The sequence below is a fragment of the Labeo rohita genome, chromosome 4 (assembly GCF_022985175.1).
Source record: "Labeo rohita strain BAU-BD-2019 chromosome 4, IGBB_LRoh.1.0, whole genome shotgun sequence".
Lineage (NCBI taxonomy): Eukaryota > Metazoa > Chordata > Actinopteri > Cypriniformes > Cyprinidae > Labeo > Labeo rohita.
Window position 1 is genome coordinate 27633050 of NC_066872.1, and position 17403 is coordinate 27650452.

Here is a 17403-nt window from a genome sequence, read left to right on the forward strand (position 1 = left end):
TAGTGTTTAACTGAAATGGCTTACTTTGCTGGTCCGTGTTGTCAGTTTGACTCATTTTGTGAGTCAACACAGAAGTAAACAATCAAATCCAGTGCACAGACTGTGTTTGTACTGTTCTTCTAGTTACACATCAGGCCTACTCCCAGATACTGCTGAATAATAGGCCAGTTACGTAAATACAGTTCACTTATTTGTAAGGTTATACACCCAAACAGTTGCATCAGGAGAGGAATGGAGAGATGTAGCTGTGTCATATGACAGTCAATATGACCAATGTTATACTAGGGTTCAAAATGAAATGTGAAAGGACGGACTCACCATGGTCTGTCTTAAATATTCCAGGGTCAGTACAAGTTCAATTCATTCGACAGCATTTGTGGCATAACGTTGACTACCACAAAAAGATGTGGTGTTGTCACATGGACTATTTTAAAGATGTCCTTACTACCTATCTGAAACTTGAACGTGGCAGTTGCGTTGCTGTCTATGCAGGGTCAGAAAGCTCTCGGATTTCATCCAAAATATCTTAATTTGCATTCCAAAGATGAACGATTTTACAGGTTTGTAACAACACGAAGGTGAGCAATTAAAGGAGAAATCCACTTCCAGAACAACAATTTACAAATAATTTACTCATCCCCTTGTCATCCATGATGTTCATGTCTTTCTTTCTTCAGTCATAAAGATATTATGTTTTTTGAGAAAAACATTTCAGCATTTTTCTCCATATAATGGACTGATATGACGCCTCGATTTTGACCTTCCAAAATGCAACTTAAATGTGGCTTCAAACAATCCCAAATGCGGTTGTAAACAATCCCAGCCGAGGAAGAAGGGTCTTATCTAGCGTAACGATCATTATTTTAATAAAAATAATACAATTGATATACTTTTTAATACCAAACGCTCGTCTTGTCTAGCTCTGCCTGAACAGTTTTTTGTTCCTGTTAGGGACTGACAGTTAGGGTATGTCGAAAAACTCACATCTCATGTTCTCCCTCAACTTCAAAATCGTTCTATATCGCTGTTTTACCTTTTTTGTTAAAGGTGTTTGATCTTCTTTGCATGTTCACTTGGGTCGGAACTTCTGCAGTGATGTCGGAAGATTTTGAAATGATTTTTAAAGTTGAGGGAGAAAATACGGTCAGAGTTTTTTGACATACCCTAACTGTCTTGAGGCAGAATACACAGAGTTCAGGGAGAGCAAGGCAAGACAAGCGTTTGAGATTAAAATGTATTCAAACTGTATTTTTTTAAGGAAAATAACCGACCGTTTCGCTAGATAAGACCCTTATTCCTTGGCTGGGATCGTTTACAACTGCATTTGGGATCGTCTGAAGCCACATTTAAACTGCAAGTTCAAAATCAGGGCACCATAGCAGTCCATTATATGGAGAAAAACGCAGAAATGTTTTCCACATTAACATAATTTCTTTACAACTGAAGAAAGAAAGACATGAACATCTTAGATGACAAGGGGGTGAGTACATTATATGTGAATCTTTGTTTTGGAAGTGGACTTCTCCTTTAATGACAGAATTTTCATTTTTAGGTGAACTATCACTTTAAATATCGCTTCATGGATCAGAAAGCTGAGGATGGAGAAGACTGGCAGAGTGGGTTACACAGATGGAAATCACAGTTGAGTTCTCCACCTGCTCAACAGCAGAGGCCAATTCCCCTCATCGTGTGGTTAAAATTTGCTAGATTGTTCTTTTGATCGACAGTTTATTGGAAACAATGAGATAGTTTGTTGTGTAATAAAAAGCTTTGCTTTGGCTTTATACTGTTAAGCTGTAGGAATGATCTAATGACTAAAAAACCTGAGCCTTTTGATAACAAACAATCTTTGACTTGAACCTCTTTGCCTGAGTTTGTTCAAATTTCATATACGGATATTGCATTATGGATCATTTAGATTCAATTTAAACGACTGACATCACAGGCATGGTTCCTTGTGGTTCTTGAATAGCAAGTTGATTTTGGTGCGCCAGTAAATCTAAGGAACCTGACATATACAGCACCCACCGAGAGTGTGTCTTGGCATGCGTTTCTGGCCCAGACATCATTTTCTAATCAACTATAAAGATCATAACACACGCGCACACACACACACAGACTTGCCAGCAGCTGATTCATGCGCTGATTGTGTTGAAATCCATTAAAGTAAGACTCCTGTCCTGAAAAGTCTAAATGAAAACAGAGCAGCAAAGAAAACCTCTGGTAACACTTTAGATTAGGGAACACATATTCATTATCACTGTTTACCTTCAGTAAACTTCTGATTTGCTTATTATTGATAGAAAGTAGCTAGTTTATGTTTGGTTAAGGGATCTAGAATATGGTCATGCAGAGGCATTAATATGTGCTTTGTAAGTACTCATAAAGAGCCAATATGTTAGTAATATGCATGCTAATAAGCAACTGGTTAATAGTGAATAGTTTTTCCTCATGCAAATGTCAGTATATTTTTTTCAGTCAAAAGCTTTTATATTTTATAATCAAAAATATTACTAATATACTGTTGATTTTAAAATATATTTACACAAAATATTTTTGAAAATGTTAATTTAGTCCACAATTTATTTTAGAAACTACTTTTTGCATTACCCACAATGCTTTTTTATTTTTAACTTCTTGCTGCATTAAATACATTTAGTAACATTTTCACATTTTAAGGTTTAATTATTATTATTTTTTTTTTCAGTTTAAAAAATACATGTCCTTAGGCCTTTGCTGTTCTTTACATACTATATATTTCATACATATGTTTAACATACATATAGTTAGGGTCAAAAGTTTACATACACCTTACAGAATCTGCAAAATGTTCATTACTTTAGCAAAATAAGAGCGATCATACAAAATGCATGTTATTTTTTATTTAGTACTGACCTTAATAAGATTAAGGTCAGTTGACATATAGTGACATATAATAGTTCAAAAGTTTACATACACTTGATGCTTATTACTGTGTTGTTACCTGAATGATCCACAGCTGTCTTCTGTTCAGCGATAGTTGTTCATGAGTCCCTTGTTTGTCCTGAACAGTTAAACTGCCTGCTGTTCTTCAGAAAAATCTTTCAGGTCTCAGCAATTCTTTGGTTTTTCAGCATTTTTGTGTATTTGAACCCTTTCCAAGAATGTCTGTATGATTTTGAGATCACTGAGGACAATTGAGGGACTCGTATTACAGAAGGTTCAAACACTCACTGATGCTTCAGAAAGAAAAAAATGATGCATTAAGAGTCAGGGGTGTAAACTTTTGAAAAGAATAAAGATGTGTACGTTTTTCTATAGTTTCATTTATAGTTAGCATGTACTATAATGAACCAAGACACGCAAGTTTTACGCTATCCTCAATCGCTGCACGAATACTTGATGACGTACACATCTGGATCGTGTCCCACTTAAATTAGTTAGGCAATTACATTGACACTTATTGCACTTCAAGTCATAAAGCTCATCATGATGATTATAGCTGGTGAGAGAGATGGCAAACATCTGAACTAGCCTGCCAGCTACCCGCAACCTGCACAAACCACACATACATGGGCCTGTGCCAACAATAACGCATCGCAGTGCCAAAAGAAAAATAACACTCTTTACCGGCCCGGTAGAGCGGGGACCACCCCAGTCAAAAGGTTTCTGTCAACTCAATTACCCAGATGAGGATACATCTAGAAGCCTTCCAGGGGTAAAATGTACTTTTTAAGTAGTCATTTTTATCCTGTTTCTGTTAATCATCTGCTTTATAAGTAGTCAGTCATTTCTGTTATCACAACCTAGCTCACTTTTTTCGCCAAAAGCAATGTTATCTCCATGATATATAAAAATGAAAAATGAAAAAAAAAAAAAAAAAAAAAATCAATAAAAGGAAGTAAAAAGTATGATAATTTGAATCCATGGGCACATTAAATATGAAAGAAGTAGAATACAATAGTAAGCAGTTTTGATATTGCTTAAACAATCTGTACCTACATAATACAATACACCAGTATGAATATTTAATATGAATGTCATCTTTTTACTTTCTGAACCTGTGCTCAGAAAGGATAAAAAATAAATTCAAATATCCTAAAAGCTGATTATACTGATTATTTAAGTATGTACTACTACTACTACTAATAATATTTTAAGATGTATTATTATTTTCTTTAGTGTGTGACATGGAGCTCAAAGTGTTTCATAAACATATTTAAATAAATATAATTAAATAAGTACTGACACTAACACCATAAATGCAATAGAAAACACCTGATTCAAGCAAGTGTAACAAAATGTAGGTGTCAAATACATGTAATATATATTTATATATATATATATATATATATAATTTTTTTTAAACAGATATTTGACACTTCCATTATGTCACACTTGCTTGCATCAGTTCTTTTCTTAATAACTTCTTTTATCTTGATAAGCTTCTTTTATTATTCACTGTTACTTTGTGTGTGTGTGTGTGTGTGTACTTGTTTTTGCTACATAGTGGGGACCAAATGTCCCCACAAGGATAGGCCTGCGGTCCCCACAATGTTAAAAAATTCTTAAAATTAGTAAATGATGTTTATCTGAAAGTGTAACGATGCAAACATTTTTTTCTGTGAGGGCTAGGTTTAGGGTTGGGTTAGGGGATAGGCAATATCGTTTGGTCAGTATAAAATCTATAGAAGTCTATGGAAAGTCCCCACAATTCACAAAAACAAACACGTGTGTGTGTAAATTATTAATAATTATGTAATTGGAAAAAATGAAACTAATACTCTTCTTACAAATCTTAATTGGGTAACATTATTTGTATTGTCTGTATTCACCACCAGTCAAAAATCAAAAGATCACCAAGCCTGCATTTATTTGATCCAAAGTACAGCAAAAACAGTAACATTTTTAAATATTTTTATAATATAATATTTTATAACTGTTTTCTATTTGAATATTTTACAATGTAATTTTTTCCTGTGATTGAAAAGCTGAATTTTTAGCATCATTACTCCAGTCCCATGATCCTTGATCATTGTAATATTCTGATTTGCTGCTTAAAAACATTTATTATTATTATTATTATTATTATTTTGAAAACAGCTGAGTAGAATTTATCAGCATTTATCTGAAATAGAATATTTTGTAACATTATAAATAACTTTATCATCACTTTTGATCTATTTAAATCATCCTTGCTACATAAAAGTATTAATTTCTACAACCCCGGCCCCCCACAAAAAAGAAAAATACATTATATAAATTATAAAAGCTTCTATATATATATATATATATATATATATAAGCTTTTATAGTTTATATAATTAGTTTATATATATATATATATATATATTTCAGATAAATGCTGATCTTTGGATCTTTCTATTCATCAAAGAATCCTGAAAAAAATGTACTCAACTTTATAAATATCGATAATAATAATAACATGTTTCTTGAACAGCAAATTAGAATATTATAATGATTTCTGAAGGATCATGTGACACTGAAGACTGAAGAAATGATGCTGAAAATTTAGCTTTGATCACATGAATAAATTACATTTCAAAATATATTCAAATAGAAAGTAGCTGTTTTAAAATGTAAAAATATTTCACAATATTACTGCTTTCGCTGTATTTTGGCTTGGTGAGCAGAAGAGACTTCTTTAAAAAAACATTAAAAAACACTGGTAGTGTATGACATTATTGATACAGAGTAAACTAAACACTAAATATAGCTTTGCATGTGTTCCCATTGTTATGTTTTAAATTTTGTGTAATTATTGATTTATTTTACCGTCCCATGTTCCATGTCAACCGTAAACACCTTTGTATGTAAACTGCTGTGCATTTTTTTCTACTGCCCCATAAAGGTGACGTTATGCTGCAGATCCGGGGCTGACGTCGCTCGCTCTCGCGATATCTCGGTGTCAACCAGGTTTTGAGCCTAACCCCCCCTCCCGAGCCGTCCCCTCCCACGCCCCAGCGCGCTGTGTTGGGATAGTGGCAGTATAAAGTATATCTTCCATCCGAGACAGATAAGAAGCGCCAGGCTAGAGGGGATGAAGATGGCGGACGCCAAGCAGAAAAGGAACGAACAGTTAAAGCGCTGGATAGGCTCGGAGACGGATCTTGAGCCGCCCATCCTGAAGAAGAAGAAGACGAAGGTGAAGTTCGACGATGGCGCCGTGTTTCTGGCCGCCTGCTCGAGCGGCGATACCGAGGAGGTGCTGCGAATGCTCGACCGCGACGCGGACATCAACTACGCCAATGTAGACGGACTCACCGCTCTGCACCAGGTAAGAGAGCGGCTCCGTTGTGCACAGATCCGTATATGAGGACGGTTTGCGGGCTGGCTGTGTTTACTCAACCCGACACCACCACCAGCACCACCATCATCATCATCACCATCTTCGTCGGGCCGTTTTGCGGAACCACGTAGCCGCTGAAGCTAATCGGGTTCTGATTGAAACGGATATTAGCTTTTTATGTGCCCTGTGTTGGATCGATGATCCCGGAATAATCGTATTTGTGTGTAAATGAGTTTGTGAGGGCAGGAAGAGGACTTCTCGGGTGTGTGTGTGTATGTGTTAGCTGCTGGTTAGCCTGTTAGCCGCTCAGCTCATACATAAGTGCAAGTTGGTCTAACGTTACAGCACAATAATAGTTAAATCAGCTTATAAACGCGCCAGGTGATTGTGCATAGGTTTTCCTATGTGTACATTGACGGAAATCTCGTAAATGTGTTTTGATCAAATGGTCACCATTGAAAGTAGGCTGCGAAAGTGCATAGCAACCAGTTAGCACGGCTGTATATTTGGAAAGAGGCTACCCAGTTGACACGTATGTTGCATTAGAGATTATTGACTGAAAATGTGGCATTATAAGATGATTTCTTTGTGGCAGGGTGAGGGATATAAAACCTTACGATGAGCACCCGCAAATGAAAGGTCAAAGTCGTGGAGTTTATAACGAAGAATTCGTTAAAAAACTAAAATGCTGTCAGAATTGTTGTAACAAACTCATATTTACTTATTTGGCAGAATGACAGCTCTAGTCACTATTCACTTTCAGTGTATCTTTTTCATACAATGAAATTGAATGGCGACTCGTGCTGTCAGTTCTTCAAAGTATTCTTGACATCTACATTGACGACCCACATGAGAAAGCAAGCCAGGACGTTTCGAAACACGGTGAATTAAAGTGTCGTGACAATTTTCCATTAATATTTTTTTTTTGTGAGCTGTCGCTTTAAGACGTAGTTTCCTTGGCTTGACTGTAAACATCCGTGAAATATGCGTCACTTTAGTTTAGTTTTTCCATTAATAACTGTTCAACGCGCTAATGCCTTTTGCAAAAAAACTATGTGTGGCAGAGATGGATGTGTTGTTGCAGGCAAAGCCACTTTCTGTCAATTTCCTAATTGAATTTGTTTAGAAATCTAAGGAAACGCTCGTATAAAATGCGTTTTATGCTCGGTTTGAATGATTAAGGTTAAATGCCTATTGAGTAAGTGCATTAGTGTTTTTAAGTCTCTGAAAAGTCTATTAGTTTCATGCATTTTCAGCATGTTTGACATTGTAAAGCGTAATATCTAAAGCCCTGCATTGAGTCTAATGGGTTTGATGTGGCTGCAAGTGACTGCAGGAGGTTGTCTGTACAGGCTCATGCATTTAAAAGCACTTGCCTTTTTTTGGGCCGGTGTTCAGACAGGGGGGAGGAAAGAATTTGGATGCAGCTCTTGAGACCTAACCATGACTGGAGAGGCTCCTTTCTCTATTGGGTCTGCTGGGTGTGTGTTTATGTATGTGGACATGTGAGGGAACAGAGAGTTTTAGCATGTGACCAGCAGTCAGTGAGTTCATAGCGAATGGTATTTTGTATTGAAACATGCTGATTTCGCTAATAAAGACGCAGAGGTTTAGCTCTGCTGGAGGCGTTTTGTATGTAAATTATGTACACCAACTGCAATATCTTGAAATTGTGCTTGGTTTTGATGATTGCATCAAGAAATGAGAATTTGCATGTTTGCAAAAAATGGGTCACAGGTTTTTTAGAAGTAGCTGTGTAATTGTAGTTTGTTGGATCGCTTATAAAAACATGTAACTTTTCAAGTAAGAAGAGACACTTTCTGTATTTTGTTGCTGGCGTCAAATCTTATGCGTTCATTCAGTCTCTTTTGCAGCAGATTCATTTGTAACTTGATATGACTGATGCAATATTCGTTAATTTTTTTTCATATGTTCACTTGATAAATTGCATTTCTTAAATTAAGTGTTTACAAAGTTGAAATTTTTCCTTTCTGCATATGTGATGTCTGTTATATTACATATTTGGATTATGAGGAAGGAAGTAGGTTTACAGTGACACTGTTCGACAAACTGCGTCTAAGTGGACCTGAGCCTGCAGTAATCTGCACATTATCAATAAAATACATTGATCAAGGCATTTATCAAATGATATAATGTATTGATGCAACATGGAATACATACCTATGCATTTATATATTTAAAAATCTGAAAGATATACACTACCAGTCAGAAGTTTTTTTTTTTAAAGAAGTCTCTTCAGCTCACCAAGCCTGCATTTATTTGATCCAAAGTACAGCAAAAATGTGAAATAATTTTACTATTTAAAATAAATGTTTCTTATTTGAATATTTTTAAAAATGTAATTCATTCCTATAATTTCAAAGCTTAATTTTTAGCATCATTACTCCTGTGACACGGTCCTTTAGAAATCATTCTGATATTCTGATTAGCTGCTCAGAAACATTTATTGTTATGTTCTAAAAGTTCAGAAGAACAGCATTTATCTGAAATAAAAATCTTTTGTAACATTATAAAAGTCTTTATCATCACTTTTGATCAATGTAAAGCGTCCTTGCTAAACAGAATTTCTCCCCCTCCCCCCCAAAAATTATGCAGCCTCCAAGCTTTTTAATTTTATAGTGTATAATGTTGCAAAAGCTTTTTATTTTAGGTAAATGCTGATCTTTGGAAAAAATGTACTCAACTGTTTTAAATATTGACATTAACAATTATTTCTTCTTGAACAGCAAATCCGCATGCTAGAATATATAAAATATTTCACAATATTACTGCTTTTGCTGTATTTTGGATCAAATAAATGATGAGCAGAAGGGATTCTTTAGAAAACATTAAAAAAACTTACTGTTCAAAAACTTTTGACTGGTAGTGTACAAGAGGACTTGTTATAAAAAGAAGTCAAATATTTGACGACTTCTTAGTTTTAACAACTTTATTTGTGAATTTTGTTGTGTAAAAGTGTGTTAGGCACAGTTTATGTCATCACATATCTCAGCGATGAGCTGTCATTGGACAATTTGATGATCTCATATGTGACTTGTTTGCGTTTCAGTTTTTTTTATTATGAAAGCAAGCTGAAATGTATTTTTTTTAGTTGTCGTTGTAGATCTCCCATTTACACCTCTACATGTTACTAGAGAAACCTGAGGATTTAACAAGCTGCTTGGCTGGGTGTTGCACAATTTTGCTAGTACAGAATGATTAATTACACACTTATGGCATTTTCCTTGTTTAAATGCACAAGAGTGTTTGTGCACTGCAAGCCTTTTAATTGAACAATTCCCTTTTATTTGTATAACTTTAGACTTGGAAAGGCAGATTGCAATCCTCACTTTGACTGTACATATAGAGGATTTGCGTAAAGTTGGTTTAGCAATTGTTTTGCTCAGCATAACCCTAATGTCACACGTAGGCTGTAGGAGGAGGAAATTGACGGCTGCGTCCCCAACATAGCGTGGTTTACCCACGGTAGTGTTTTGACTGAGCTCCTATTAAGTTGGATTGTTTTTACTCACGCAAAGTGAAGTATTGACTGTTCATTTTCATATTAATTGCAGGACTTAATTGTATGTTGAAGATTAAAAGCATGTGACTCATAATGAACCCAAGTGGGATCATGCGGTTCGTCCCCATTCGGGACTGTTTCACCTCATCTGTGCTGCGACAGGTAGTGACCTCACTTTCAGCACTCTGCTGTGTTTATCCAGTGAGGGACATGGTGTGCTGGTTTCAGTGACTGTTGTAGCAGTACGGCTAGGGTTATAAATATCACGTGCAGACTGGCTTGCAGGCAAGTGCAAGAATGCTAACTTTAGCACCCAGTCAACCCACATTCTGTGCCGCTCAATCTTATAGTTAAGAAACCTGGTGTGGGCTTCCGACGTCTGTTCTTCACTTTATTGATGTTTCAAATCGAAAGTCACATTGTCAGAGCCATGGCATAGTTGGTAGTGCATTTGCTCTTGTCGTGTTTGAATCACTCTTGCATCATGTTGTGATGATCTTCGTTTTTTCCCCCAATTTCTTGTGCTTCTCGACGTTTATGGTACAAACGCAGAGGATGCTTTTTAAAAATGACTAGAAATGATTCATTAATAAGTGAACCTTGCAAAACCCATTGAGAATATGTCCAGATATATTCAACCACAAGCTCTTCAAGTAATTTTGCATAAAGAAAACCAAGCCACGTTATTGTGACATTTAAATAGTAATTAATAGTAAATTTGGGTAAAGATTGCATTTGCATTTCTAATTAGATGTATAATAAGGTATTCCTAAATTAATTTTTTATAAAAATATAAAAAAAATTTTTACAACCTTTGATTTGACATGATTTCCATTATAAAATTTTAAAATATAGTTTTAATATATATTTACAAGTAATTATTTATGCATCAGTGCAGTGTTAAAAAGGTCCTTAAAATATATATACTAGCTGTCAAAAGTTTTTGAACAGTAAGATTTTTAATGTTTTTTTAAAGAGGTCATTTATTTGATCCAAAGTACAGCAAAAACATTAAAATGCTGAAATATTTTTACTATTTAAAATAACTGTTTTGTATTTGAATGTTTTATTAAATGTAATTTATTTCTGATTTCAAAGCTGAATTTTTAGCATCATTACTCCAGTCACATGATCCTTCAGAAATCATTGTAATATTCTGATATGTTGCTCAAAAAACATTTATTATTATCATTATTATGTTGAAAACAGCAGAGTAGATTTTTTTTTTTTTTTTAGAATTTGTTCTGAATAGAAAGTTCAGAAGAACAGCTTTTATCTGAAATATAAATCATTTGCAACTTTATAAATGTCTTTGTAATCACTTTTGATCAATTGAAAGCATCCTTGCTAAATAAAAGTATTAATTTCTATAAAATTAATGATGTAATAATCAATAATGATGCTAAAAAATGTAGTTTGATCACAGGGATAAATTACATTTAAAAATGTATTCAAACAGAAAGCAGCAATTTTAAATAGTAAAAATATTTCACAATATTACGGATTTAGCTGTATTTTGGATCAAATAAATGCAGGCTTGGTGAGCAGAAGAGAATTCTTTAGAAAAAAAACCCAAAATATACATTTTCATTTTTTAATTTTGCATAGAAAAGGCTATAGTATTTTTACAACCTTTGTATTGATGTTATTTCCCTCATATACCTAAAAAAAAAAATTAAAATGATTTATAACAAACTATTTAGAGCACTATAAACTATTAATTTTTGAACAAAGTAAATAAATATTTGTGCTTAATTGTTATATTGGGGTAAAATGTGAGACCGTTTGAGACGTTTTCTCATATAGGAGTGATGACAGAAATATGGTTCATCTTTCATGTGTATATAATCATTCCAGTTAACCAGTAAATAGCAGAATTTATCTTGTGGCTTAACAACTTTGTGGAGGCGGTATGCAAATCGAGGCGAGAAACAGCCGATTACGCCCGAGGCCTGAAGCGTTGGTGTCTGCAAGACTGTTCCTTAATGTTTTCCAAGGATGAGTGTTTCATAACGGCAGTATTTTTTGAATTTAAGGTTTACATGCACATAATCTATTTCACCTGGTTATGTAGACACGGTCCGGCGGCCTTTTAGTCTGAGACGTGTCGTTTACGGCATTGGAGGAATCTTCTCCAGTGCTGTCATCGTTGAGGTCAGAGTTTAGGTAGGTTTCAGTAAGAAGGTAGGTGAAGATATGCGCTTGTGTGTCGGCTGGGAAGGGTTGCGGCTGTGTCGTTCTGTGGCTGCATTCCTGTCGTGTCTCTCTTTGGAAACCACGGCAGACCCAGAATTCCTCAGCTGTCACTTACGCCCCCAGCCAAAACAGCCTCCACCTCCACATCCACAGTCACACCGTTTTACTCACAGACACAGGCACATGATGAGGCATTATTAAGGAGCTTGTTAAGCAAACAAACAATACGTTTTCTCCAGTTCATTTGTTTTTTAATGTGTCATTCTGTGATAGACCGCATATTGTTGCATGAGTCTGCCATTCTTTTTGTCTTCAACAATAGTTTCAGCAGTGTTACAAAGAGGTGATGCATAAAGATGGCATGATAACTCGTGAGCTGAACTGACATGCGTTCAGGAAGCGAACCAGCAGCTCAAGGAAATGGTGCTACTTCAAATGAAATTGAATGACTGTGTGATTTGATTGCATCATCATGTTCACCCAAATTTTGTCATTTACTGACCTTTATGTCGAATCTGTATGACTTTTGTTCTTCTGAGGAACTTAAGTGTAAAACTGTACACCATGAAAGCAGTCTATATAACGATATTTTAAGTTCTAAGTTTGCCTTGGCGAGTTCATAAGAAAAGTTTTAGTATTTGATGTGTGAACAACTCAATGTAATATTTAACAAACCAAACCGGCTTGAATGATTTGTTCTTGAAACAGATTAAAGAAGTTCACTTCCAGAACAAAAATTTACAGATAATTTACTCACCCTCTTGTCATCCAAGATGTTGATGTCTTCCTTTCTTCAGTCGTAAAGAAATAGAGGAAAACATATCAGGATTGTTCTCCATATTGGATTTCAATGGTGCCCCTGAGTTTGAACTTCTGAAATGCATTTTTAAAGGTCTCTAAACGATCCCAGCCAAGGAAGAGGGGTCTTATCTAGCAAAATGATTGTTTATTTTCTAAAAAAAATTCCAATTTATACACTTTTTAACCTCAAATGTTCGTCTTCTCTAGCTCTGTGATGCACATGCGTACTCTGTGTAATCCGGGTCTCAATACAGTTAGGGTAGGTCAAAAAACTCCCATCTCATTTTCTCGAACTTCAAAATCATCTGCAATTAAACTACATTTTGGAAGTTCAAACCATAGAAGTCCACTATATGGAGAAAAACCCTGAAATGTTTTCCTTTTAAAAAAACATAATTTTTTACAACTGAAGAAAGAAAGACATGAACATGTTGGATGACAAGAGGGTGAGTAAATTATCTGTGAAATTTTTGTTCTGGAAGTGTACTTTCTGAAGTACACATGCAGAGGAGACTTTACAACCTCTGATGCCACAGGAATTGAGATCTAAAGAACAGATTTTTTTTTTTTTTTTTTTATGGTCTTCAAATTGATTTGGTGAAGAGCGTAGAAGCTGCTTAGACCGTTTCCAAGAATCCAAGTGTCACTTGGATTCTTCTTTTGAAGTTCTTTTTTGTGGTAGAATAAAAAAGCCAGAGAGGTTTGTAACGACATGAGCGGGTGTAAATAATGACAGACTTTTCATGTTCAGGTGAGCTATTCTTTTAACATCTCAGTCATCGCTCACAGTCATAGTACTGCAACACGATTACCTCAGCATGCATTGTGAATCCGGAGATTCCCAGCTGTGTCTTAGGCCGCCCATTTGGCATGTCAGAGCTGATATCTGGTGTAGGTACTCAAAGAAACACTCCTCAGGATTCTTCTTTTTGTTGTGAACCTTTGTTCGTGAGGTCTCGTTTTATTCTTCATGCTGTGAGTCAGCACTGACAGCCTAGTCATTCTTGCGTAGCCGTAATAGATGTGATTCAAAACGATCAGAACTAAAGAGAACGCGTGTTGTTTATTTAATCTCAGCTTAATCTTATTGGACAATTGCCATCATCAAATTTGCCAGCATATGCCAGGTTTGTTTAGTTTGCCTAGATAAACCTGTTTGTTTCTTTTTTCCAGAACTCCACGATTTGACACACATGTGGATGATTTTCACTTAAAGCCTTAAAACGTGGTTTGTTTGGATTCTGGCTGTCGGAATATATACTTCTCAAAAATACATGGAAACCATATTATAAAAGAGATTTAACAGAGGATGTTGTGGGAAAGTACACATCACCTGATCTAAGCAGGAGATGGTTTGTATCAGGGCCTGAAATCTAAAACCAGGTCAAGGTAATTCGGACTTCAGTTGGCCTTAAATTAGCCTGCGTTCCTGGGAAACGGGGAGATGTGATTCTGTGTTCTCTAAAAGGAGTTAAGGGCTCATCCCTTATAAAAGTTTAAAATTTTAACGCCATATATATAAAATTTTAATATGCACAATATTGTGATATTTGTCTTAGTGTGATTTATCAAATTGTGAATGCTGTTTTTGATTAAACGTGTTTTTGTTTAAGTGTGAAACCATTGTGTGATACAGAATTTTAACAATTCTTCGTGACTGAAAGAGGTTTGAGTTGGTTGTTTTAAAGGTTAAACTCAAGTGTGAACAACAGATTTTATGGTTTTTTCCAAAATCGTTCAGCCCTAAGAGGATGGCTTGCACTCAAGCCATTTTTGGTCACACTTTAGTTTAGGGACCAATTCTCAGTTTTAGCTACAACTTTTGCCTCAGTTAACTCCTAATTTGCTTCTCATTAAAAGTTAGGAAGGCTGTTGTTAAGTTTAGGATTAAGGGATCTAAAATATGATCACACGCATTAATATGTTTTACAGATAGAGGTCGACTGATATGGGTTTTTCTCTGACCGATGCTGATATTTAGAAATCACAGCAGTCAATGGCTTATAAATGTGTGTTTGGTAGTTTTTTCCCCTTAATCTTATGAAATTTAAGAGTTAAGTGATAAGAAGTGATAAAGAAAATAGCTTAAATTTAAACATAATTGAACGACACAAGCCTTGCCAATCAGTGCACGTGTTTAAAAGAAATATGTTATGTACAAAATATATATATATATATATATATATATATATAATATATATATAGATAATATTAGTTATATAAAAATGATAATAAATACATATACCTGTAAGTATTTCTTAAATACATACATGAATGTGTTTGTATTTATATATACAAAATAATTACACACAGTGTACACACATATATTAGGCAAACTCAAACTTTTATTTTGTATGCGATTAATCGTGATTAGTCGTTTGGCTGCCCTTTGGTAAGGTATGGCACAAATCGTTCTTGGAAAACATTGTAGACATTTTTGATCTAATTTTCAGATTTCTCTTTATTTCCACTTCCATTGCCATTCGTGCTAAATCTTAATGTCAGTTTGGCTGGTGACGATCATAGTAACATTACGTAAAAGGGTGACGGAGTCATGATTTTTCTCTCTGTCAGTGTATAAGCTCAAGCCTAAAGGAAATCAATCCTGACATAAATTAGGTGTGTGGGCCCTTATTTCCTCTCGGTTGGTGTAAAAGCAAGCTTTGCCACCAGCCAAAAACTGATGTCAGCGCATGTGTTTTGGCTTTGACAATACCATAACTAAGGAATTACGGTTATTACGAGACACTGTAAAAGCTGAAGACAGGTTAGTGGTTTTGTGTTGAAGGTATGAAATAATTTATGGATTTAATTTAACATAGTGGGTGGTTACTGAATTGTAATACCAGTCGTTTTGGTGTTTTCTGGTCGAGCAAGTACAAATGATGGCGTTTTGTCTTAAATAATTCATGTTAATTGTTTTTAAATTGGTTTTTGATGCAGTCCGTCCTATCACCAGGCTTCTCATGCATATGTAATGGACATGATATTTGCATGTCAGTCAATTATTCATTGTTTACAGGAAGTGGGAGGAGGTTGTCAAGACGGATCAGCGTGGTACAGGTTTTAATCAGAGGTTAGCAGTCTGTTCTATTGAGATTTTTATTGTCTTGGCCTTTCTCCTATGATTTAATATGCTAAGCAGGAAATAAAATGATACTTGGCCGTCACTGTGGGGTTGTGTAGTCATCAAAGTCTGTGTACTGCTTGATTGACATGCTAATATTAGAAACCAGAACACCAACAGTTCATGTTTTACAGTTTGTAATAAGCAGGTTTGGCCCTGTCAGGCAGGCGGTGTTGAGATATTTTCAGTTGTATGTTTGAAAGGAACCTATAATCAAGGGCAGGAAGTCTGTTGAAGAAGTAGAGCTACATCGTTGTGTCATCTGTTGTCTCTGAACACGTTGACTTGCCTTCCACACCATTTGGGTTTCGCAGTGAGGTAAAAAAGAAACAAAAGAAAAACTGTGAAACCCAGCCTTGGTTTTGTAATTCTGGATTCTGAATTATTTTCGGTTGTGTTGGTGATGTCAATTCCTGTGTCTTAAGAAAGTGGTGAGCAAGTGGCCACTAACGTAAATACCCCAGGAACACATTCTGTGTGAATAGTCATACATTTGTTTCTTTGATTGCAAAATGGTTTGGTGTAAACTGTAAGCCTTGCAGAATAATAAAAATTTTCAAATGAGCTTTGTTCAGGGTCAGATATTCTTATGTGATTTCATTTGATTGATTTATAGGCATGTTAATTGTAATTAATTCCTGCCACCAAACTCTGGAATGTTCTCCATCAGATTGGATGACTATATGGTAGAGCAGGTGAACAGTTTCAGACAAGCGTCACTGCAGGTTCAAACTGGTTTTCTTGAGGTTTGCTGAAGCACAAGAATTCTTAAGGAATGTTTTAGAGCCTGAAGCCCACCTTGTTAGTCCACGAGCACACTGATTGCTGTCTTAACCTTTAATGCGCTTAATTGCCAGTGTTCTCCAATCAACAAGAAGTGTGTGATGGTCTGTGATTGGCTTTCTAATTAAATGATTTTAAATGTTGATGATGCTTGAGAATGATGATGAGGCATTTATAGGACAGAATCACTATTAAGTGATTGCCACTCAATGCAGTTTAGTTCTTCTAAGTATCATCTTCCAGGAAAGAAGGAATTAAGTGTCTTTCTTGTAAACCCAGTGGCTATCCATGTTCTGTCATTAATTACTCGCCTTTGTTGTCGTTCCAAACATGTAAGACCTTTGTTCATCTTTGGAGCCAGAATATACAAGCGATGATCTAAAAATATAGAAATAGTTGAATAAAGTCATTATTTTTGTTTTATTTGTGCACAAAAAGTATTCTTGTAGCTTCTTAACATTACTTTTGAATCACTGATGTCACATAGACTATTTTATCGATGTCCTTACTACCTTTCTGGGCCTTGAATGTGGTTGTACCATTGCAATCTATGCAGGGTCAGAAAGTTCTGTGTTCTGAAGATGAACAAAGGTCTTACAGGTTTGGAATGACATCAGGGTGAGTAATTAGTGACAGAATTTTCCTTTTTGGGTGAACTCTCTCCTTAATAGTCACTTTTTTGTC

General features: G+C 35.3%; 1 protein-coding gene across 5 annotated transcripts in view; it reads left to right on the top strand.

Moving 5' to 3' along the window:
- Positions 1-5943: 5943 nt before the first annotated feature.
- ppp1r12a (protein phosphatase 1, regulatory subunit 12A) overlaps positions 5944-17403 on the top strand; it is a 79625-nt gene continuing 68165 nt past the window's right edge. For all 5 annotated transcript variants that reach the window (XM_051107556.1, XM_051107559.1, XM_051107557.1 and 2 more), the window contains exon 1: positions 5944-6277. In XM_051107556.1, coding sequence (XP_050963513.1) covers positions 6041-6277 — 237 coding nt within the window. In that variant the 5' untranslated portion in view covers positions 5944-6040. The remainder of the gene's footprint in view (positions 6278-17403) is intronic.